This window comes from Pomacea canaliculata, linkage group LG9, assembly GCF_003073045.1.
Source record: "Pomacea canaliculata isolate SZHN2017 linkage group LG9, ASM307304v1, whole genome shotgun sequence".
Taxonomy (NCBI): domain Eukaryota; kingdom Metazoa; phylum Mollusca; class Gastropoda; order Architaenioglossa; family Ampullariidae; genus Pomacea; species Pomacea canaliculata.
In genome coordinates, this window is record NC_037598.1 from 13,331,986 (window position 1) to 13,354,534 (window position 22,549).

At 40.0% G+C, this 22,549-nt stretch overlaps 2 protein-coding genes across 4 annotated transcripts in view; both read left to right on the forward strand.

Annotated features, from left to right (window-relative positions):
• Nucleotides 1–768: 768 nt before the first annotated feature.
• On the forward strand, nt 769–9,170 carry LOC112572704 (lipoxygenase homology domain-containing protein 1-like). Of its 3 annotated transcripts, XM_025252520.1 has the most exons (5): nt 4,228–4,356; nt 6,012–6,268; nt 8,095–8,218; nt 8,499–8,549; nt 9,049–9,170. In XM_025252520.1, exons 1-4 carry the CDS (start codon nt 4,278–4,280, stop codon nt 8,510–8,512), a joined length of 474 nt encoding a protein of 157 aa, XP_025108305.1. In that variant the 5' UTR covers nt 4,228–4,277; the 3' UTR covers nt 8,513–8,549; nt 9,049–9,170. The 3 variants fall into 3 exon arrangements, 1 of the variants encoding a protein (XP_025108305.1); XR_003101050.1 differs by lacking the exons at nt 4,228–4,356; nt 6,012–6,268; nt 8,095–8,218; nt 8,499–8,549 and adding an exon at nt 769–896 and having other exon boundaries at nt 9,049–9,147; XR_003101051.1 differs by lacking the exons at nt 4,228–4,356; nt 6,012–6,268; nt 8,095–8,218; nt 8,499–8,549; nt 9,049–9,170 and adding exons at nt 824–896; nt 1,362–1,548.
• Nucleotides 9,171–11,908: 2,738 nt separating this feature from the next.
• The window catches only part of LOC112572677, a 37,777-nt gene continuing 27,136 nt past the window's right edge, over nt 11,909–22,549 (forward strand). Inside the window, exons 1-2 of the mRNA XM_025252477.1 lie at nt 11,909–12,021; nt 13,984–14,079. Of these exons, the coding sequence (XP_025108262.1) occupies nt 12,003–12,021; nt 13,984–14,079 (115 nt within the window). The 5' untranslated portion in view covers nt 11,909–12,002. The remainder of the gene's footprint in view (nt 12,022–13,983; nt 14,080–22,549) is intronic.

Consider the following 22,549-nt stretch of genomic DNA (forward strand, 5'->3'; position numbering starts at 1 on the left):
TACGAGGATGGAGCCCACTTGCTCAACACTCTCCGAGGCTCGGATGGGATGCTTTCCGCCTTATCGCCGGCTCTGGTTCTTCTTTACCAAGAACCTCTCGTCAGCTCTGCGATATCCACCGCTCCCAGTAGCAGAATCGGCGTGGAACCTTCAGCAAACTTACGTGAGCTGCTAACCACAACAGCAGCAGTTCTACTGAGGTAACAATCTCCTAAACAGCAGCAGCGGCTCCGCACAAAAAGCAGCAAGAACGAGTCAGTGAAATAAAATCACTCCAATCCACAAATCCAAAAATAAAAGCCGCCGCTCAATCGATAGCCCCTCGGTAGCTCAGAAGATCGATCCAACTGGCCGATACTGTCGGGGTTAAATACCCACCCCAGTCACACTAGACCAGGTGTGAGCACTGCCAGAGCCGCAGGTAAAATTCGCTTAATTTCATGGCCCACGAACAGCGGGACAATCAAACGTGTCAACCTTCCCTTCATCCCCCCCCCCACTCTTTTACTCTGTTGACTGTTACACGGCAGAGGGCGACACACAGGGCTGGCTACGCCCCCCGCTCTCCCTCTTACCCCCCTTACCGTCACACCTGTCTACTGTCAGAGAAATGCCACGCAAATCAAAACTCATCCCCAGGTCTTAGGAGTGGCAATTGCAACATTTCGTGCATATCCTGGAGGTCTTTTCCTTAAACGAAAAAATGCAGTAGGAAGTCCTTTTATCACTTATTTCTACACAGACCACATATAAGATAAGTGATTTGGTTTGTGTTCTACAGCATGTGAAGTCATATCTGACAATGTATCACTTGACATACATGTATCTTTTGTCTCCCACTACAGGTCCCCTGGACTGATGGATCAACGTGGCAAGGGTAGACAGCGGATGACAAGGTACACTTCCAATCATTACTTTATCATCTAGGACACCTCTAGACATTCTAATTACACAAAGAGCTGTGGAGCAAGATTATTCTCAATGTTTGAAAGTCGAATTGCATGAAAAGCGTTAGCGGTTAGAGTACTACAAATTGTAATATCTGATCGAAAGTAAAGTTGACTTTGTAGAAGAAATGAGAAATGGCATTTCACTTTGAGCTGAACGCCTGTAGATATATGTGTGTGTGTGTGAGTGTGTGAGTGAGAGAAGGAGAGATGGAGAATGGTGTTCACGTGTGTGTGTGTTTGTTCGTGTGTGTCCTTACCTTGAAGTAGACATTAATGGCATTTTCAGTCTTTTGTTCGATGTTACTAAATACTTCTAAACGATTTGAAAAAATAGCTTTTTGTACTCTATGTCTGTATTGTCTGTTTGTTTTAGGTGTGATGTGATTTTATATAATTATATTGTGTTCAAAGGATGGAGAGAAGTAACATAGCTTTGGAGCGGATTTCCTGAGGTCAACTTACAGTACTGCAAACTGAAATTTTGTTTTCACCGTCTAAACTTTGAAGGCATCCAGGACTTAAATACTTGCTGAAATTGCTTTTATTTGTAAAAACTTGCTGGCATGTCATAATAAAGAATGTCTGTTCATGCATGAAATTTGCCTTACGAGTTTTTCAGGTGAGTGTGGAAACAAAAATTTACTGGAATCTTAAAACCATCACACAATTAGAAAAGCACAAACAGCCAAAAAAAAAAACACCCAACAACAAACAAAAAACAACGAAAAAACAGCAGAAAAGAAAAGAAATTCGTAATTGTCAAAGCAATAGTTAAATACTATGTCAAAAATGCAAGTAGACGTAAGCTGTACCAATCATATAATCACAGTGGAACCTCGGTTAGCGAACGCCTCGGATAGCGAATATTTCGACTAACCAACAAAACTTTCGTTAAAAATTTGTCTCGGATAGCGAACAAAATTTCGGATAACGAACAGCCACGTGAACCACACGTGACCGACCAGCTTGTCATCATTCGCGCTCGAGACACAAGTCACGAACGGTCGCTCCTTATCTGTGCGCATCCTTCTTATTCAGTAATTTTTTACTTTATTTTAATAAGATATTCCTCAATCATGGCTCCAAAGAAAAGTCTGTAGAGAAGTCTTTCCCTAACAGTGCGATAGACAATAGGATTTGATTGTCACGTGCTCATGGAGGGGGAATCCAACAGTAATTCCACCCCTTCCTTCCCGCACCTCCATCCACCCACGCCGTCAAAACGGCAAGTGTTCTTATGTTTAAATGTTTTCGTTATTGTTTTTATGTTTATTAAACTCCATTTATATCGTATTACATCTGTACTCACACACACACGCACTACATAAACCATTGGGTGCACGTGCCACGTACACTGCATTCCTGTATGTACTACAACTATGACTATACATGTGCAACACATACTTCCATCTGTAAGTACTACAACTCAGCACTACCATGTATATGCCCTAATGTACTACTGTATATGGATTAATTACCATGTGTGTACTAATGTACCACATACTATTTATTAATTAATATGTATGGGTACTAATGTACTACTATATGTGTGTACTAAAGTACTACTATATATGTATTAATTATTATGTATTGGTACTAATACACCATTATTTATACACACTAGTGTACTGCTGTGTTTATGTAGTACACATACTTCTATGCATGTGTATACACCTTGTGTTTTATGTATATACTGATGTACTACTGTATGAAGTTCATATACTATTTTGTACATGCATGTATCTGGGATAACTGGATTTTGAGCAAGAGTTCGGACAGCCAACAACAAGAAAAATAAGAAAGTAATACAGATAGAACACTGCTTACGAAGTCTATCTCGGTAAACTTTATGGGACCCTTGAATTTTCGGGAGAAGGAACAATCGAGAAGTGACCTCCTCTACATGATGATGATGATGATGATGATGATGATGATGATGATGATGATGATGATGATGATGATGATGATGATGATGATGATGATGATGATGATGATGATGATGATGATGATGATGATGATGAGGAGGAGGAGGAGGAGGAGGAGGAGGATACGTTTCGTGCACCCAGCAACACCCACATTTTGACCGCCTGTTGCCTTCCAAGTGATATAAGCATGGAGGGTTTCTTTGTCTGTAAGATGGCCGAGACCAGTAACATCTGTCGTTATGGAGCAGAATTTACGTTCTGTCAAATTCTATTTGAGTGATTTTATTTTTGTTTTAAAAGGAATCGCAAAGCTTTCTTTGCTGCATGGACAACTCTGTGGCATTTAATGATGTTGATATAGAGGAGTGTGTGGAATTTAATGATTTCAGTGTTGTTGTTGGCATTGCAGGTTCAGTTTATGTCTCTCTTGCACATGGAGAAATATTTCATATTCGGAGCGCTGTTTAGTGTTTGAATGACTGTACGGGTCTTTCATACAGATTTCACATTAAAGTATATCATAGCGACGCAAATAACATTAACAGTAAAAATACTCACAGACATAAAATAAACACAGAGGCTACCGGAGTCGGAAAAGACTTTAATTTTTAAGATGTAGAAAACATCTCGTCTGATTATCATGTCCTTACTCTTCTTGTCACTAAAACCATAAGATATGGATACAGGATTTTTAGTTATTATTATTATTATCCCTTTCCATGTCCGCCACCTACCCGCTGTTGAATCCTTTAAACATGAACTGAAAACACACATCTTCCGTAAACATTACTCCTGACTACCTTTCATATCATACGACTGCTTTTTCACACACTTTCTTGATCGTCTTCCTTTTAGAACATCAAAGTACTCTCAGTTTCTGCTTTTGCTACTTAAATCCCCTTTGCATTTTTTTGTATTTTGTTTTATTCTATGTTAGTACTGTTGTTTCTTCGTTTATGGCGCATGTGTTGTTTGTTTTCCTGTTCCCCGTATGTTTTCTGTTTCTTTCTTGTTCTTAAGCGCAAAGAGAACGCTCCTTAGAAGTGTTAGTATGCGCTTTACAACATCCGCATTTGTTGTTGTTGTTGTTGTTTGTTGTTGTTGTTGTTGTTGTTGTTGTTGTTGTTGTTGTTGTTGTTGTTATTATTGTTGTTGTTGTTGTTGCTCGCAAAAATGACTGGACCATGAGAGATGACAGCAAAGAACAGTGACAAGCCTGGTCCTAGCGGTGGATGTGTTTGTGTGTCTGTCTGTGTTTCCACTCGAATGTGAGATTTGAATCGATGGTATCGCTTGACTGCGAAAGCTTGAAACTGTCGTCACAGATGTTTGAACGTCGTCTGTGTTAGAGAAATGCAAACACATTCGTTTCAGTTTGAGCTTCTCGACTCGAGCCGTTACCATGTGGAAAAATGCATCTGTGTTCTGGCTTCTTGTAGCTTTTGGTGTCGATGATGCTTACGGTCGGATCGTGCCAGACGGTAAATAAAATAATCAATTATTAAAAAAAAAAAGAAGCAAAATGCATATAGTATGGTGTATTCTGCTTTTAAGGCGCTGTAATCCAAAGATTTAAACGCCAGCCACATAAAATTATGTACCAGGTATCCTCCTTGTTTACAAGAAGTCGTCTGTAGCAGACGGGCTAAGCTGGTCTGACACTTAGTGTGGACAACGACATATACATCTGCTGTGAGGGAACTGTTAACACGCCTGTGGGACCTATACACGTTTTGACATTCGGTCAGCCCAGGAACTCTTCAAAAGTGGAAATAAAGGAGTTTTACTAAAGTCAGGTGCTTCTTCTTCAGGCTTAATAAGGTTCTGATCCATTATCAATTGAAAAGAACTGTAAGAATACATATAAATGTATCAGCACACGGCCGCATATGTCATACATTGTGAAAATTAAAATTTCTTGATGATTGCAAACAGGAGGAAGTTGATGAATGTAGTTAATTTTCAAGAACTCGATCTTTTTTTTATTTAATACTTACTGTTAAGTTTGCAATTACTTTACTATTTCTTGACCACACCTCACTGACGACAGGAAGATCACAAGAGTGGGGAAGCAAGAAATAATATTGTTTTATTAAATGTTCACTAACTAGTATTCTGGAACCTGTTCATTTGCATTCTCCTGTTGCTGACACCCATTTCAGAAACATGTGCGATAAGAAGCTAACAAAAATCGGCTTAAGTTTCACCTTTGTTTCATCTTCATTACTTCTAGCCATTTGTTTACCTAGTCTGTGTACCACTATCAATATTGTCAAAAGGAATTCGGTCAAGACCAAGCTACAGGATTCTAGGACACACGCGTTTTTCACATGTCCATGCTTTCTTTGTCAGCTTCAGGCATCTCCTAAACCACATTGCTACATCCACTTGAATACTGGTCGAGATCATTACACTAGTTCGACACAGTTGTCACTTGACAAAATACTAGATTTCAGACCCAGTATTTTTAAGATCTCTTTCTATTAATGTTTTTCTTGCTTTATTTCAAAATCACCCTTTTTAGCTCACTGTCATGTGGTAACTTAAATGGGGAAGTAACAATCGCCCCAATTAGTGTCTAGGGTGGCTTGTTGACAAGTATCACATGATGCCCGCGAGAAAGTCTTAGCGAGGTAATTTAGGAAATATTTCGAAATCACACTCTGCAAAAAAAAAAAAAAAAAAAGTAACCAAATAAAAAACAAACAAAAAATCGTGAAAGCATGTGTCTGCCCCTACACCCAGCTTCATGTATATTTGTAGTATACTGTTGTTTTCACTGAAGCTTTTACACTGCCATGATTGAGTTCTGCTTTAACTGTCTTGCTGCTGTGTTTCTTTCCAAACAGAATTTGTAACTCTGTTGAGACGAAATCTTTGACAACTACGCCTACGAATAAGAAAGCAAAATTTGGCATACTTAAAAGCAGCAGAATGATCGATTTAATAATAATAATGATGATGATGATGATGATTGATGATTGATGATTGATGATTGATGATTGATGATGATGATGATGATGATGATGATGATGATGATGATGATGATGATGATGATGATGATGATGATGATGATGATGATGATGATGGGTGGGTGATGGATGACTGATTATGAATGATGGATGATGTCTTCTAGGAAGAGCTTGGAGGATATGGACAAAAACATCGAATAAAGAGCACGCCGGTACTAACGCAGATGTGCACATCATTTTGATTGACCCTGATGGAGGAGAATCCCCGCCTTTATTCTTGGACAATATATTACGCAACGATTTTCAGCAAAATTCTGTAGACCAATTCAGCGTATACGACCAGGTTAACCTCAAGGACGTATGCGCTATCAGAATTTATCGTGATAACAGTGGCTCTTCCCCTGACTGGTTTCTCGAAAAGGTAAATAAACATTTTTGACACTAATCCCTGATGCAGCTTTCAGGTAATCAATAGTCTCATATGTACTGAATTGTTCTCGTTTAAGATTCCACTTCATTTATAAACATCCAGAAATGAATGTTCACGAATGGCTTAAAGCAGTGATGCCCAACCTTTTTCGGCCTGCGGGCCATACACATTTCCGACATGCGTGTCACGGGCCGCAAATATACAAAAAAGGAAAAAAATAGAGCAGATACCATTTTTTTAGAAACAAGTTGTACTTGCCATTAATTATGTAGTAATTAGTGGGATATTTGAAGTTGTTTTCCCGAAACCAACTTCTGAATGTCCGGCTGCATCGTAGAGACACCAAGTCGGAGCACTGAATCGAAATGTTCGTCCATCGAAAAAAAGTTTGAGAGACGCCCCTACGTAGGGATAAATCCTTCTTCTTCCCTTTTTTCGTTTTTTTTTTTTTTTTTTTTTTTTTTTTTTTAGGTTTTTTGTTATTACTAACATGCCGATTTCCTGCACTCAGGGCAGAAGTTTCGCGGTCCGGATGGGACCGCATCGCGGGCCGGATATGGCCCGCGGGCCGTAGGTTGGGCATCCCTGGCTTAAAGAATGCTGTAGATGTCATAAAAACGTCTTGAAAGTAAAGATTATGGATGAGAGATAAAACAACAGCTAAACTGTTCGCTAGTGCAAACTATCAGAAGGCAGGAAGAGTTCAAGATAAACAAATCCTCCCTTGACTAGTACCAGTTCAAGAACAGTATACTGAAAACAGCTAAATAGACACAGAAACTGTCAACTCCTCCCTATCTTGTTCATGTTTGGGTGCCTTCCGCACCACTCCTGTACAAAGAAGCTGGTGAGCCTCCACTTTCTCTCCGTCGTTTGAAACTCATGCTTAAAAGCTCATTGTGGGAACCCTGCGTATCGTGCTGTCTTCAGACCTCAGCGTGCTGCCCTGTATGCCATTCGTACCAAGGAGCAAAAGCTTCTATCACTCCGAGTAGCATCTCACCTACAAGCTGCCGGAGTAGATATTAATCAGGTAGAACCTTTATCTCTGCAAACAACTCCTCCTTGGACCCTTCCTGTTCCAGAGATCCGTTTTGATCTTACAGCTTTCAAAAAAGAGGACATTAGTGACCCCATCTACCTCCAACACTTTCATGAACTTATTTGTGCCTATTCTAAATTCTGCTCCGTTTTTACAGATGGCTCCAAAATCCCCAGTGGTGGCCCAGTCGCTGCAGCAGCAGTTCCGTCCTGCCAACCACAACGGGCTGTTTCAGTCCGACTTAGGGACGAATGTTCTATTTTCATTGCGGAACTTCATGCCATCTTGCTTGCCTTGCAGCATGCTCACTAATCTTCGGAGCACAACTTTGTAATAATTTTAGGCTCCCTTTCTGAATTCCAAGCTCTCATTTCAAATGATTCTGACCACCCCCTTGTCTACGTGTAATCCTCGATCACAAGGGCTCTAACACAATTACCCGTATAAAGAGAAAAAAAAATCTTGGATAGGCAAGGAATTTTTTCTGCCATCTACACTCACATTAACACTCACACAACATCCTTCCACTGTCATGTCCGCTATTGTCGTCTGCTCCTTCTATATTTTTCGCTAGAGTGATCTCTCTTTTCGCGCTGACTTTCTCGCTCATTCTCCATTACATGTTATTTACCATTGCAATTTACCAATAGCGATGGGATTAGATAGGTAAACATACTGTATCAGTTTAGATGTTTTAAATTAGTGGCTGCTGTACGTAATATGCTTTCTTAACTTGCTGACCAAAATTTTTTTTTTTATATTCTTGTCTAACTAGGTGTGGATGATAGCTGCTGAAATGATAAACGATCGCGTATTCAATGTCAAAAGCTGGGTCCCAACAGAACAAGAAGAGAGGGATTCATACTATGAAGTACAGCGCACGCCACCGTGTAGCGCAGGTAAGTGTATCCTGTCTACTGATTGTCAGAGAAATGCCACGCAAATCAACACACATACATATAGTCCACCATAGGGACTTAGGAGTGACCATTGGAAAATTTCGTGCATATCCTGGAGGTCTTTTTCTTAAAGGAAAAATGCAGTAGGGAGTATTTCTATCAGTCATTTCTAAACAGACCCTATGTAAGATGAGTGGTTTGGTTTGTCTTCAACAACATGTGAAGTCATATCTGACAATGTATCACTTGACATACATGTGTCTTTTGTCTCCCACTACAGGTCCCCTGCCGTGATGGAACAACGTGGCAATGGTAGACATCGGATGACAAGGTACACTTCCAATCATTACTTTATCATCTAGGACACCTCTAGACATTCTAATTACACAAAGAGCTGTGGAGCAAGATTATTCTAAATGTTTGAAATTCAGATTGCATGAAAAGCGTTAGCGGTTAGAGTACTACAAACTGTAATATCTGATCGAAAGTAAAGTTTACTTTGTAGAAGAAATGAGAAATGGCATTTCAATTTGACCTGAACACCTGTAGATATATGTGTGTATGTGTGTGTGAGTGTGACAAAGGGAGATGGAGAATGGTGTTCACACGTGTGTGTGTGTGTGTGTGTGTGTGTGTGTGTAAGTGTGTTCGTTCGTTCGTGTGTGTCCTTACCTTTAAGGAGACATTGATGTCATTTTCCGTCTTTCGTGCGATGTGATAAAAATGATGCTAAAAGATTTTTTAAAAATAGCTTTTTTGAAACTCTATGTCTGTATTGTCTGTTTGTTTCGGGTGTGATGTGATTATATATAATTATATTGTGTTCAAAGGATGGAGAGAAGTAACGTGGCTGTGGAGCAGATGTCCTGAGGTCAACTTACAGTACTGCAAACTGAAATTTTCTTTTCGCCGTCTAAACTGTCATAATAAAGAACGTCTGTTCATGCATGAATTTTGCCTTTCGAGTCTTTCAAGGGAGTGTGAAAAAAAGAATTTACTGCAATCTTAAAACGATCAGACAATTAGAAAAGCACAACCAAATAACAAAGTAACTACAGTCTGTATGTCATTAATTTTAATAGTACCAAGCACTCCTCTTGAATTAAGAAATGTTTGTATGTATTGTTTTAGGATGTGCATCCATGTGGAACACTTCTTTTGTTCAACACTTACATAGTAAATATGGGGAAGACAACATTTGATCATTGTTGAAGCTGTGATGGGTGTATGGTTATGTAACTTTTGTAGCAATGAACAGTCAGTGAGATGTTACATCCTTGTTGCATCCTAACACACACAATCATTGTCTGTATAGTGCTGATTCTCTACGTCATAGGGATGTAAATGATGAGACAATCGCCAAATTCAAGGGTTTTTTTTCAAAGGGCCACTCTCCATCTTCAGCACTTGAAATTCATAAGATGGATCTCCATATGGAACATGGAGTAAATTACATTTATCAGGCTGCTGACAGAGCTTTTTGTCCTGATCTGCAGTTTTGCCACAGGTACTTAATATCTGCAGATGGTTTGTCAATATAATTAGATGTTCATAGCATTTTACACATGACTTGGCAGAGACAGGCCTCCTTGGCAGACAAAATATACGATTCCTAGCAGGAGTTCTTGTAGTCTTTCTTATCTGCTTTTATCTTTTACATAACAAAGACTAATAAAGCCTTCTCTGCCTTCAATTTACTCATTTCAGGAAAGGAAAAAAGATTATGTCTGCGTCATATAAGCATCATGCAAAGAATATTAAAACACAAAGTCTAAATCATAAAAATATGCTAAAGATGGAAGGTTTTTAAGAAAATGCAAGAATGTAAGACTGTTTTTATCAAAATTTTTATCAAAAGTCAGAATTCGCTAAATTTTTCGTCTGTGAGGTGAAAAATGGGTCGGGTTGCCCCTGTGTCTTTTCCAGACGGATTGGACATAATGATTTCAGAGTCTGTAATAGCTTTCACGATGTCGTTGAAACGATTTAATACATCAACGTAACACTCAAAGTGGACTAGGGCAGCAGGTACGGCAAACTGGTTAATAGAAAAGTTTTCTAGAATTTCTTCATGAAAGACTTGATCTGTTCAAATTTAACGGTGTCTGCTCTGCAGGAGGCGTCGACCAAGAAGAGAACTGCCCGCTTCCCTATGCGACCTGTTACACAATCATTTTTCTATTCACAAATAAAAAGTCAATAGTAACAGGAATATTAAAAATAATACAACAATAATAAATCCTTATTATAAATCATTAGATGTACGCCTGCATATTTTAACGCATGACGGTTAACAAAGAGGTAACTTTAGTTGTTACGACTAAACTTATAAAACCTGTGTCAAAATTTATTGCCGATAATTATAAAAAAATTTACTGCTAATAAAACTAAATACAAATTTCTTTGCATCTACAACTCCTTAGAAATTTTACCTAGTTTTGCCGTTGGCACCACCTTTTGCTCACTACCTAAGGACTAAATTTCTGTTTAATATTTCTGTTTTAAAGCAGTATCAGTTATCAATAACCGGGGGCTTGACATGGATACAAACAAATATCTTTACCATATTTACATACTACTTTTGCACTGGACTCCACTCCACTCGCTGTCACATCCGCCAGGGCAGCGTCCGGTTCTATGATCGCACGGCTCTCTATTTAAACACTTCTCAGATTAGATCCTCTGTAATACAAGCCCCTTGGATGTAAATGGTGATTATTACTGATATTTTGAACAAATATCTGATATTTAAGATATTTTATGTTGAGGTATAAGAAAGTCTTAGCATGTTATAATAAAGACATGTGGATCTGATAATGTTCTAAATGAAGTACACTAGAAGTACATGAGATGGTAATTTGAATGTTGTTATCTACAGAGGGATAACCTTAGTTTTGTGCATTTTTCGAGTATTTTGTGCGTCATCCAAATGTATTTACATTGTGCTATGCCTTTTTTTTTAAAGTTAATCTAAGGGTCTATTACTTTAGATTTAGTTTAATTATTCCTTTCGACTCCCCAACGACAACACCTCTGCAACAATACCTCTACTTTGTATACTTATTATTGAAATAGTTATATATTATTGAAATATTTCAAAGTCTATTAATTTAAGCAATTAATTTGCTTTGATTTATTGCTGTTTAATTGATTCCTGTCCACCTGTGGCTGGTGCGTCGGCTCAATCATGCTCGTCGTCGTCATCATCGAAACTTTTATCATACTTAAAGCTGTCTTCGTCACAACTAGCCTCTCCACTAATATCATCACCTGACTGACACCAATGCCTACACATAAAACGAGCACATTTCCTCCCTCTCAGTCTCTGTCGCGTACCCACACTTTCTCTGTCGTAACTCTCACACTTCTCTTAAGAATTCTAAAACACAAATCGACATTTATTTTTCAATTAAGCAGAGCGCTTCTTCTTTCACTTGATTTTGGATCTAGAGGATCAACTCCACAACTTTAACTTCACTGAAGAAGATCGTAAACTGATTTTCAAGATTAAAAATATGTAGGCTGATCTAATTAATTTAAAAAGTCTCTCAAAATTTCTACAAAAAACAAAGTCTGCAAGCACATTTTTTCCTTTCTTTAATTAAATTGTATTGTCGGGATTTTAGTATTGGTGCCATAAGAGAATTAGCAGACGACCGTGACGTTAGCGCCCCCTAGCGAAGTGAATCAGCATCATTCTCATCGGTCAGACCAGTTGTGCATGACGCTGAAACGTTGACGCCAAAAGTTCCTGTTGCTTTGTCTTCTTTCGCTGTTAAGCATCATGTGTTCTTCATCGAAAGGTACTATTTCGTGATAATTTCCGCTTAGTATCTCTAATTTTCCGCATAAATATTGAAAGATTTCTTTATTCTTCATACTGTCGGGTAAAGAGGATTAAGGTTTGTAATGGCAGTCCGGTCTTATCCGGTTTAGTAGTACATGGCTGTACATGACAGAGCTGCTGAGCTATTAATAGTATCATGCAACTTCACTTTCATGGCGGGACAAGCCACACAGCAGTAAGTCTGGTAGGAGCGCTTCACGCATTCAACGTTGTCAGGAAAATAATGGTCTGGCCGGTCTTTTGCGTTTGTTTTCCTTTTTTTTTTTTTTTGCCTTGTCCTTTGTGTTTTGGTCATTTTGTTGAGTTGTCTGACTTCTGCTTCGCCCGCGTGCATTGGATTGCGTCACTCGCTGACGTCATTTTCTTTGTGCTGGAAGAACGAACGTCGTTTGGAGTGTAAAGACTGTTGGTGTGTAGAAGCGTAGGTGTTAGGCAGACTGTGGTGTTTCACGAGTAAGGAAGAAAAGAAATATAGGAAATTGTCTGCATGTTAGAACCAAAATGTCTTGGCCAGACCTTATTTTCTTCCTGAGCGATCGTCATGCCATCAGCTGACTGACCTCGATGGCAAGCATCAGACGTTCTCATGAAAAAATAACTACTGAGATTTACACTCACTAATAGGTCCTTAATGCATGATAATAGAATAATCGATCTAGCTTTATTATTGCTACCTTAATATCCATTGCGGTTTTAATTAGCATTTTTTTTCTCAGCAATTTACGCTGGAGGTAGAGATAATTTATTTTCTGTAGAAAATATTTACTTTTCAATTTCTTTTTTGTGCGTTTTATTAGCATTCTATGCACGAAGGAGCACTTCATTTGTTTTTGCGTGTTCTCTTTTATTTCTTATCCATTATATTAAATGTTTAGATATCATAGATCTACACTACTATTATTGCCATTTCATGTACACGGTTTTGGCTGTTAAAATATGAAAGCACCATGCGATGTACGACCAATCTGATGTTTATGCGAACCGATGATTCGATGCGCATTGAAATGATCGCCGCCTTTAAACTGATAGAGGGCTTTTCTGCGGGAAACAAAAGTAAGGACAGCCACAAACTTTTGCTGAAGATAATGAAAGATTATAAACAATCTGCGATCCTTCGCAAACTTTTGTATCGTAAAAAGTTCTCGACTGCGAGTTTTAATCTACAGACGCTTGCAGTTGTTCCGTACACTGCTACCAAATATTTTAAATGTAAGTGACGTCTCCTCGCCTAACATGGTTTTCTGTTTTGTCTACGATCTGTTATGGTTTTATTATAAACAGCTTGTGTTGCACCCTCCTTGAGTTCCTCTGTGTGCTGGATTGTCTGTGGCTTTCTGCTTTTTCCCTCTATGAAAAGAGAAAAGTTGTCTGTGACTAACGTTCTCCCTACATCCTGCACTAAATTAATGACATTGTCGCTCATCTACTCCTTAGTTTGAGGGGAAATGTGCAGCAGGCAATGATTCCTCGTTGTTTTCCTCGGATGCCTTGGTTAAATGACTGAATAACAAATGATTATATTTAGATCTATAGTCTCTTGTCGTTGATTTGGGCGAACTCCCTTTCGCTAACAGTTCAAACTGTTTTTACATCCTATTCTTCATGCCGATTGCCATGCGCCTGGCTGTGATTATTTTTTTCATACATTTTTTTTTTCACTGACCTCGACCTTGCGAAAGAAGCGTTAGCTCGCGCGACACAAAGAGAGAGAGAAAGCGTTGTTTCGCTGGGTCCTAGACACAGACAAAGGCATGTCACTGCTTCTATATTGACAAAAAGCAAAATGTAAAATAAATGCCGCGCGTGTGTCTATGTGTGTGTGTGAATGTGTATATACATATTCTTTGGAATGATCTCTGATCGTTGCACCACTGGAGCAGGAAGTATAAAGACAGACTTAACCTGGTTATGATTGCAGGCCATGTCTGGTGGTGGATTGCGGCACTGAGTGTACTCGTTGAAATATTGGTCTTTACAGCCTCACAAAAAGTTAATGTTCCATCTGGGGATGAGAGTAAGTATTGTCACTCTTACAAGATAATTTTTTTTTGTAGCATATTTTTCTTAAGAATTGGTGGGCAGTATTATTGTGATGAAGTATTTATGTAAAACAGTCTAACAACACGATGTTGGAAGTGCGCTGTGCTCTTTCCCTCCAACATACTCACTTTATAATTGTGAATGTGAACTGAAATTACATGTTATGAAGAGAATGTGGAATGTTCGAAATAAATGAATGAATTAATCCCACGTAACCATAGTCTCTTTTCCACAAATGAAAAGATAAATGAAGCCCCATTACTTTAGGGTGTATGGGAGCGAAGCTTACCTCAAGTTCAGATTTTAATTTGACCATGTCATACCAGCTGTCTCCGCCTCTGTGGACCGATCTCCTCCATAATCTGTCTGGGTCTCCTAACCTTGCGCCTCCTATGTGGGTTCCAGCCCAGAGCTTGTCTTGCTAAATTGTCGGCTGGCTTTCGCAAGGTGTGACCGATCCGGCGCCACTTCCGTTTCTTGATGATCTGGATTGCAGGTTTTAGGTTGGTCCACTCCCACAGGGCTACAGTTGACATTGGTTCTCCCCCACTGGTCTGTATTGGAGATCTTCTCGGGGCTTCTGATATTGAAGATGTGGTGTAGACATCTGTTGACGAATGTCTGAATCTTGTTGGTGATGGCGTTTGTCAAACGTCATGTCTCAGATCCATAAAGAAGGACTGCCTTTACATTTGTGTTAAAGATGTGAATCTTTGTGTAGAGAAAGAGCCTTGGAGTTTCAGATAGGTCGCAGGGTGTTGAATGCAAGCCTGGCTTTGTTTAATCGGCTTCTTACATCTTCATCTGTACCTCCATCTTTGGCAGAAGTGATTTAGTCTGTTTTTAATAATGGTTTAAAATGTCCTGCATAGTTGTGAAGTGAGTGCTATTGGTCTGTGACTAGATGGGGCTGTTTTAATTTCCATGGTTTGGGGATGGGGACTAGTAGCCCTTTTCCATTTGTTAGAGAAACTACTATTTTCCAGGATTTTGTAAAAGTGCTCTAAAATAAGGTGTTTTATTTTAAGGTATTTTTATTTTAATGAGATCTGGTCCTGGTGAAAATCTGTACGTTTTATTGGATAGGGCTTGCTCTAGCTCTTCCATAGTTCTTCGGTTTTTAGTTTGAGAGGATATTTTTGGTTTAGAGGGGATGAAAAAATGCATTCAGCTCGTTCTCTGTATATTTATAATTTTATAGCCATGGTATATGTTGGAGTGGGAGCAGATTTCTTGGAACTTCTCAGCCAAAAGGGTTAGCCTTTTCTAGGTTTGTCTTCTATTTGGTACCTTCTTTCAGAAAAGTGTGCATTTTGGATCTTAGTGCTTTTTCCAGCTATCAATTCTAGGTTGGCATTTTGGTCTAGTGAAGTCGGTGACCCTATGCCGTTCTTCATTTTTTACTTGCAGAATGGTGTTTTTGGCTAGAGACTTAGATTTTTTTGTATTCTATTCTGTTTTCTATAGTTTTGTGCTTTTTACATATCTTTAGCTTGTATTTCCTGTTTCTAATTGCATTTTCACATTCTTTGTTTCACCAGGCTCGACTAGCATTCTTATGGTCCTTCTAACTTCCTTTTGGTATTGCTATGTGATTGCTTTGATGATGCTCTTTGTCAGTCTGTCGGTCTTGGTGTCAGTGGCATCATTAGGGAGCCATACATCACTCACTTCTATTAGCGAGTGATACAGATTCCAGTTAGTTTTCTTAGCATTATATACAGAGGGTTGTGGTTCCGATGGGATATTTTTAGTATTTGGTATGGTAATTATTATTGAAACGTGGTCACTTCATAGTGTGTCATCTTTGTGGACTTCCCATTCTAAGACATTTGCAAGTTCTGGGGATACAGATGGATAGGTCTAAGGTTGATGTTGAGTCAGTGGAGCCATGGCGCTAAACATGTTGGGTTGACCATTGTTTAGCAGGCAAACATTAGCATCCTCCATGGCTTCTTCCACCATCTCCTTTCCTTTGTCTGCTTTTGGTTTTTCCCTATTCCAGAGTGGGTTTATAGCATTAAAGTTCCTAGGATCAGGTTCCCCGACAGGCGTGATCTTTTTAGTCTTCTACTGTTTGTTGAATCTTTTTTACGGCCCTGGCTTTGGGTCCTGCAGCTTGCTTTAGTATCTTGTTGATATCTTCCAGGTTTTATTGGATGGGTACATCTTTTATGACGCCTTGCCCCTTCTTCTGCTTTTAATTTTGTTTTGTTTTGTTGTTGAACAGGGATGTAGCACATCACCTCAGTGCTTAAAAATCATTGTATTTCTGTGGAATTTTTCTGTTGCGTGGCGTTTTTGCATTCTGTGATCAATTTATTAGTTTTAGCAAAAGTAGGGTTGATATATAAGCTCCCCTCCTTATGCTTGAATCGGGGCACTTCCAATATTTTAAAACCAAAAGAAGATTTGTCGTTGCTGCCGAGAAGTGATTGCCATTAAGGTTTTAAACAGCGCCTGATCATACCAGCAGCTGGTATTATTTACCAGACAGAGAATAGATTTGCGTTTAAACAAAATATCTGTGCTCTGCCTAACAACTGAATCTGACAGACTAGTTATCCTATTCCCTAAGTAACTGGTACTTGGGTACGAAATATTTATACAGGTCATTCCATCAGTCTTTCTCGTGGATCATTTTCAGTCATAATAACATTTTAACACATGTAATGATCCAAATTCTATAACTTTCTGGCAGAAAGTGAAAGCTCTTATTACAATTGCTTTTATTGATTGCAATAAAATAACCCCCCCTCCAGAGATGGTATGACTACTTTAGAGACATCCTAATTATAACACAAACATCATGTGATACTGACTTTGACATAAAGGATGTAAGCTCATTAATTAATCATAATAATGGGAACTGTGAGAAATGTTTGCTCTACTAAACTGAGAAGAGGAAATTTCCCACTCAGAAATACTTGAAGATATTCGTTGCCTAAAAAAAGCAAAAGCGTCCAGACCTGAAGGAGTGCCCTCCGACATTTTTAAGATTGCAAATAACATCCTCGGGAGAATGCTACACTCCCTTTTTAATAAAGTGTGTTTAAGTGGTACATATCCGGAAAGCTGGTCCAAGGCAGTGATTTTTCCTCTACACAAGTGTACAGGGCCGGTAGTCCAGCGCTTGTTAAGCAGAAAATACTGATCCATGCGAGTATAGTAAAGGTACGATTGGGAAAGACCGCGAACATAGATCTGATGATGGATGGGAGAATAGTGCTGATGCATGTAAAAGACCGCGAAAAGTGACCCGCCCGAGAGGTATATAATGGCAGAGCTGAGACGCAAGGACAGGGGAGAAAACTGCGAAGTGAAAGCGCAAGACAAGTGACGCCGCCGTGACTGTGGATCTAGCCTTCATTAAAGAGATGTGCAACTACTGACAGGTTCCTGCCTTTCTGACTTGAGTGCTGGACTGTTTTGGTCAATGTTCGACTCCCCTCACCACACACCGCTTGGCTACACAAGAAAAGTGATAATAGTAAAGTAAATAACTTTAGAGGGATTTCACTTTTAAACGTTATTAGCAAACTGTCCAGCAATTGACTAATTCTGTGAAGAAAGTGAACTTATCCCGGAAGCTCTGATTCAGAAATATTTAACAAAACAAGGTGGACGCCTTTACACTCTTTTCTTAGATTTTTTGAAAGCTTTTGATAGTATTGATAGATCCGAATTACTATGTGTTCTGTTGAAAAGGGATGTCCATAGGAGCATGTTTTAAACACTACAGAGCATGTATAAAAGTGTGAAAGGTGCTGTTAAGGTCGGATCTCGAATGAGTGACTATTTTGATTGTATATCTAGTGTCAAACAAAGTTGGGTGTTAATCCCTCTGTTGTTTTCTTTCTATCTAAGCTTTGGTCAGACTTAACATTATGTGGTGCGCGTGGTTTTGACGTCCTGGCAGATCCAATTTGGATTTTACTTTTGATGTGTGCAAATGACATTGCCATTGTCGCTGATTTTGCGGTTGACCTTTAACGTAAAATCTACTATCTAGATTAGAAACATTATGTAACAAATAAAGACTTACAGAATATGGATAAAGCAAAAATGCTAGTTTAAAATAGTGGCTTTATTAATTAAGAATTGTGAAAAATGGTACTATGCTGGAAAGATTACTGTACAACCTAGCTATAATTATTTAGACGTTACATTTACATCTACGCTAAAGTGGGTTAAATGTACTGATAGTTTATCTGAAAAACCATTAAAAGCATTTGCAGGAGTCAAAAATTGTCTTTATACTAAAGAACCTTTCAACAGACATAATCTTTCAAATATTTGATACAAAAGAAACCTTTTCTTCGGTATGGATGTGAAATTTGGGGATGGAAACAATATACTGATCTAGAGAAAGTTAAAATAATTTTTTTTTTATTAATGTTCAAGTAAATTTTAAATGTTGGCAGAATTTTTTTAAATGATAAATCCTCTGGGGAATGTGAAAGGTTTCCTCTTGTATCTGACTTGTTTATAAGAATTATCCAATACTTGTGCAGATTACTGTCGTTACCTGAACACGGGTACAATAAAACAATATTAGAATATGTTATGTTTACAAGTTAAGGCAGGCAGATCTAACTGGGCCTCTCGAGTTAGAATTTTACTATGTATCCGTGGCTTTGGGTATGCATGGGAATGGCAGACAGAAGGTAATTTCACTTATTCATTACCAGAGTAAAAGAAGGTTTATAAGACTTTTTTCGTCAAAAATGGCACGATTGAGTGTCTACTTCTGATTATTGTGATTATCATCCATACTTAATTAGAGCAACAGACCTAAACCAGGTATCACGATGCGAACACAGACCCTTTACTCTCTCTGAAGTTCACCATTTGTGTAAGAACATTAAAAAAGTAGCTATTAATGTTGCCATCTACATAACAGAATGCCTGAAAATGAGAACACGGTGACAGTGTACATTTAATCATTCAACATTCAATACCATCATATTGTGTACTAATAAGTTAAAACCTCAAGCACAACTGAAATGTTGAATTTTTACGCAACCTTTTGATTCTATTCGCCCCCAGTGAAGCATAGAGCTGCAACCCCACCCCTCCATCGGACCCGGTTCTAGGCGTCTCTTTCCAGTTGGGACCATGTCATGCCAGCTGTCTCTGCCTCGCTGTGGACTGATCTCCTCCACGTCTCTCTGGGTTTCCCAACCCTGCGCCTCCCCTGTGGATTCCAGGCCAGAGCTTGTCTCGTTAAATTGTCAACCGGCTTTCGCAAGGTGTGACTGATCCTGCCCCACTTCCACTTCTTGGTATTAGCTGGCAGGTTTTTCGTTGGTCCACTCCCACAGGGCTATATTTGAGATCTTCTCGGGTAATCTAAAGATGCTGATCTTTGTGTGTAAATGTATAAAGACAAAGCCTTGGAGCTCCAGATAGGTCTTAGGGTATGGAATGTAAGCCTGGCTTTGTTTATTCGGCTTCTTACATCTTTGCTGACTATGTTGCCTAGGTAGGTGAAACGGTCAGACTCTGTAATACATTCCCCATTTAGTTGGAGTTGGGCTTCTTGCTTGCTGTTGACCCGCGTTACCTCCGTCTTCTTGATGTTGTTGGTCAGGCTAGTCATCACTGCTTCTTCTGCGAGCCGAGTGAGCTTTGTCTGTGCGTGTTGCTACTTGTGGGACAACAGGTTGGAGTCACCCGCAAAGTGGAGGTCCTCAAGTCCTCAAGGTCCACTTAATGCCCGTGTTGCTGTTAGAGTTTGTTCTTCTCATGATCCAGTCTATGATGATCAGTAAGATTGTTAGCGAGAGCATACAACTCCAGTCCTCACTGCGAAGGGGTAGGTCAGGTATTCGTTGTGGATCACCTGGCATGTCGAGTCTTCATACAGCTGCTGGATGATGGCAATGAAGTTTGGTGGAAATCTGTAGTGCTGCATCAGTTTCCATATGGTTTCCCTGCCTTTTTAAAATCCACAAAAGTTATATATAGTGTCGACTGCCATTCGATGGACTGTTCAATAATATTTCGTTGTGTAGCGATTTGGTCTGTGCATGATTTACTCTGCCGAAAGCCTTCCTTTTCTTGCGTCAGTCTCTTGTCTAGGGCATTCTTCAGTCTCTTCAGGATGATTCTGGTCAGAACCTTGGTAGAAATGGACAACAGCGTAATCTCCCGCCAATCGCTGCACTGTCGGGTCACCATTTTGGGGTAACTTTACTCGGTAGCCAATCTTCCAGTCTGCTGGAACGTGTTCCTGTTCCCAAATTCTCAGCAGCAGCGGGTGTAGCATCTCTGCTGAGGCTGATGAGTCTGCCTTGAGTGCTTCTGCAGGAATGCCATCTGGGACTGCAGACTTGCCAGAATCCAAGGACTTGATGGGTTTGCTGATTTCTGCCTTGATTGGTGGGTTGGTGTTTACATGGAGCTGTTCGGCAGCTGGGGCAATGTCCAAAGTGGTTGTTGGTGGTGGCTGGTTAAGTATTTCATCAAAATATTCCACTTAGCGAGTTTTTTGTTCTGCATCCCCGTAGACGACGCTGCCAATCTTATTCTTTATTGGCCTGCATTGGTGTTTTTCCTTCCTGACAAAATTCTTGTAACTTCGTCATGACTATTTGTGTTATTTCGCCCGGCTGCTTGTTCTGCCTCTTCTGCCATCCTGTGTGCCAACTGTCTCTTGTCGTCTCTTGCACTCTTCTTCACTTCTCTGATTATCTCCCAGTACTTTGCTCTGAGCTCTTTTTTTTCCTGTTGGTCTTGACATTGGTTGGTCTTCTTTTTCAGCTCTTTCTTTTCCTCTATCTTTTGACAGGTCCTTAAAGTCAGCCATTCCTTGTGCTGTTTTCCTTTCTTCCCAGAATGTGTGTGCAGGCAATCTTTCACGTCTCTTGTAATCCTGTACAGTGGTTGGCCACTGTTTCTTGCAGGAGTCCCTCCAGTGCCACAAACCTGCTTTTTTACTTCGCAGTTGAACTCTTCTTGCTTTCTACGGTCTCTAAGAAACTGCACGTTGAATTTGTGGTGCGATCTGTCTGATGAGTCATGGAAAGACCTCAGCTTTATCTTTATGGTTGCCACAAGCAGGTGGTGGTATGTGGCTGCATCTGCACCTTGCTTTATCTGAAATCCACCAGACTCCTTCTAAACTGGCGATTAATGGTCATGTGATCAATCTGGTTTTCTGTATGTCCATCTGGTGAAGTCCAGGTGTTCTTGTGAATGTTTTTGTGTGTAAAAACTGTGCCTCCGACTACAAGGTCATTGAACAAGCAGATGTCTGTGAGCAGTTTACCATTTTCGTTGCAGTTGCCCACACCGTGCTTTCCCCTTATGTGTCCTTTCTCTGTGTTGTCATTTCCAGATTTGGCATTTATGTCGCCCATTAATATCTTTATGTCTCGGTTTGGAGTACGATCAATCAGTGCTTGTAGGGAGTTGTAAAAGACTTCCTTTTTCCTCTTCTTATCTGCGTTGGCAGGTGCATAGCACTGGATGATGGTGATCTTTCTTCCGTTGGAGTTGAACCTTGCTGACATGAGTCGTGGGGAAACTGGTTCCCATGCTATTAGTGCTCTTGCAGCCTCTGGTGTCTTCAGTATTGCTACTCCTTGTTCGTGGTCATGGTCAGGGTCTTTATGTCCAGAGTAGATGATAGTCTCTCCTGACGAAAGTCTGGTCTGACCGTTGCCATTCCACCTTGTCTCGCACAGGCCGAGGAGCTTGATGTTACAGTTCTTCATTTCCTATGCTACCTGAGCTGATTTACCTCTCTCGTACAGGGGTCTGACGTTCCAGGTCCCTATCCTGGTTTTTGCCTTATCCGTGAGAAGACGGTTCGGTGAGCTGGCTTCCCGAGAGCGTTCGCCAGCACGTGTCATAAGCCCTTTTGATGAGGTATCTTCCCGTCCATGCTCTAGTTGAGCACTTAATGTGTTTGCGGTTTCTGTAACTTTTTGATTTTTGATAGGGTGGGGCTGCTAATCCCACCCCAACCCTCTTCCTTCATCGGGCTTGGGACCGGCAGGTACCCGGTGGTTTTCAGGCGAGTCGTACAACAACTTACTGTTTACATTGATGTAGCCAGCAGTATGTGATGATGATATAGGCCATATTGCCTGCAAAAAACTATATTATCATTACTACTACTTCTATCGTTCTTCTTACCCGGCGAGGATGATGGGTGCAGCGTATGCCCTGTGGCTCTCCACAATCACTTTCTGGTCTAGCAAGTCTTTAACATGATCTTACACTTCCTTCAGCTGGTGCGTTGGTATACATCCTTAGGGCAGAGCGACCGGCACCTCGTAGTGGTACGCAGATAACTGAAGGCATGGCTTAGGTGAAGCTGTTGGCCTGATTGCAGATGACTAATTCGTTTATACCGACATCCGCCGTGACACCTTGTTGGCATTCAGCACTGTCCACAGATTCTAAACTTGCGACGACACCACGCGCCGTCAACG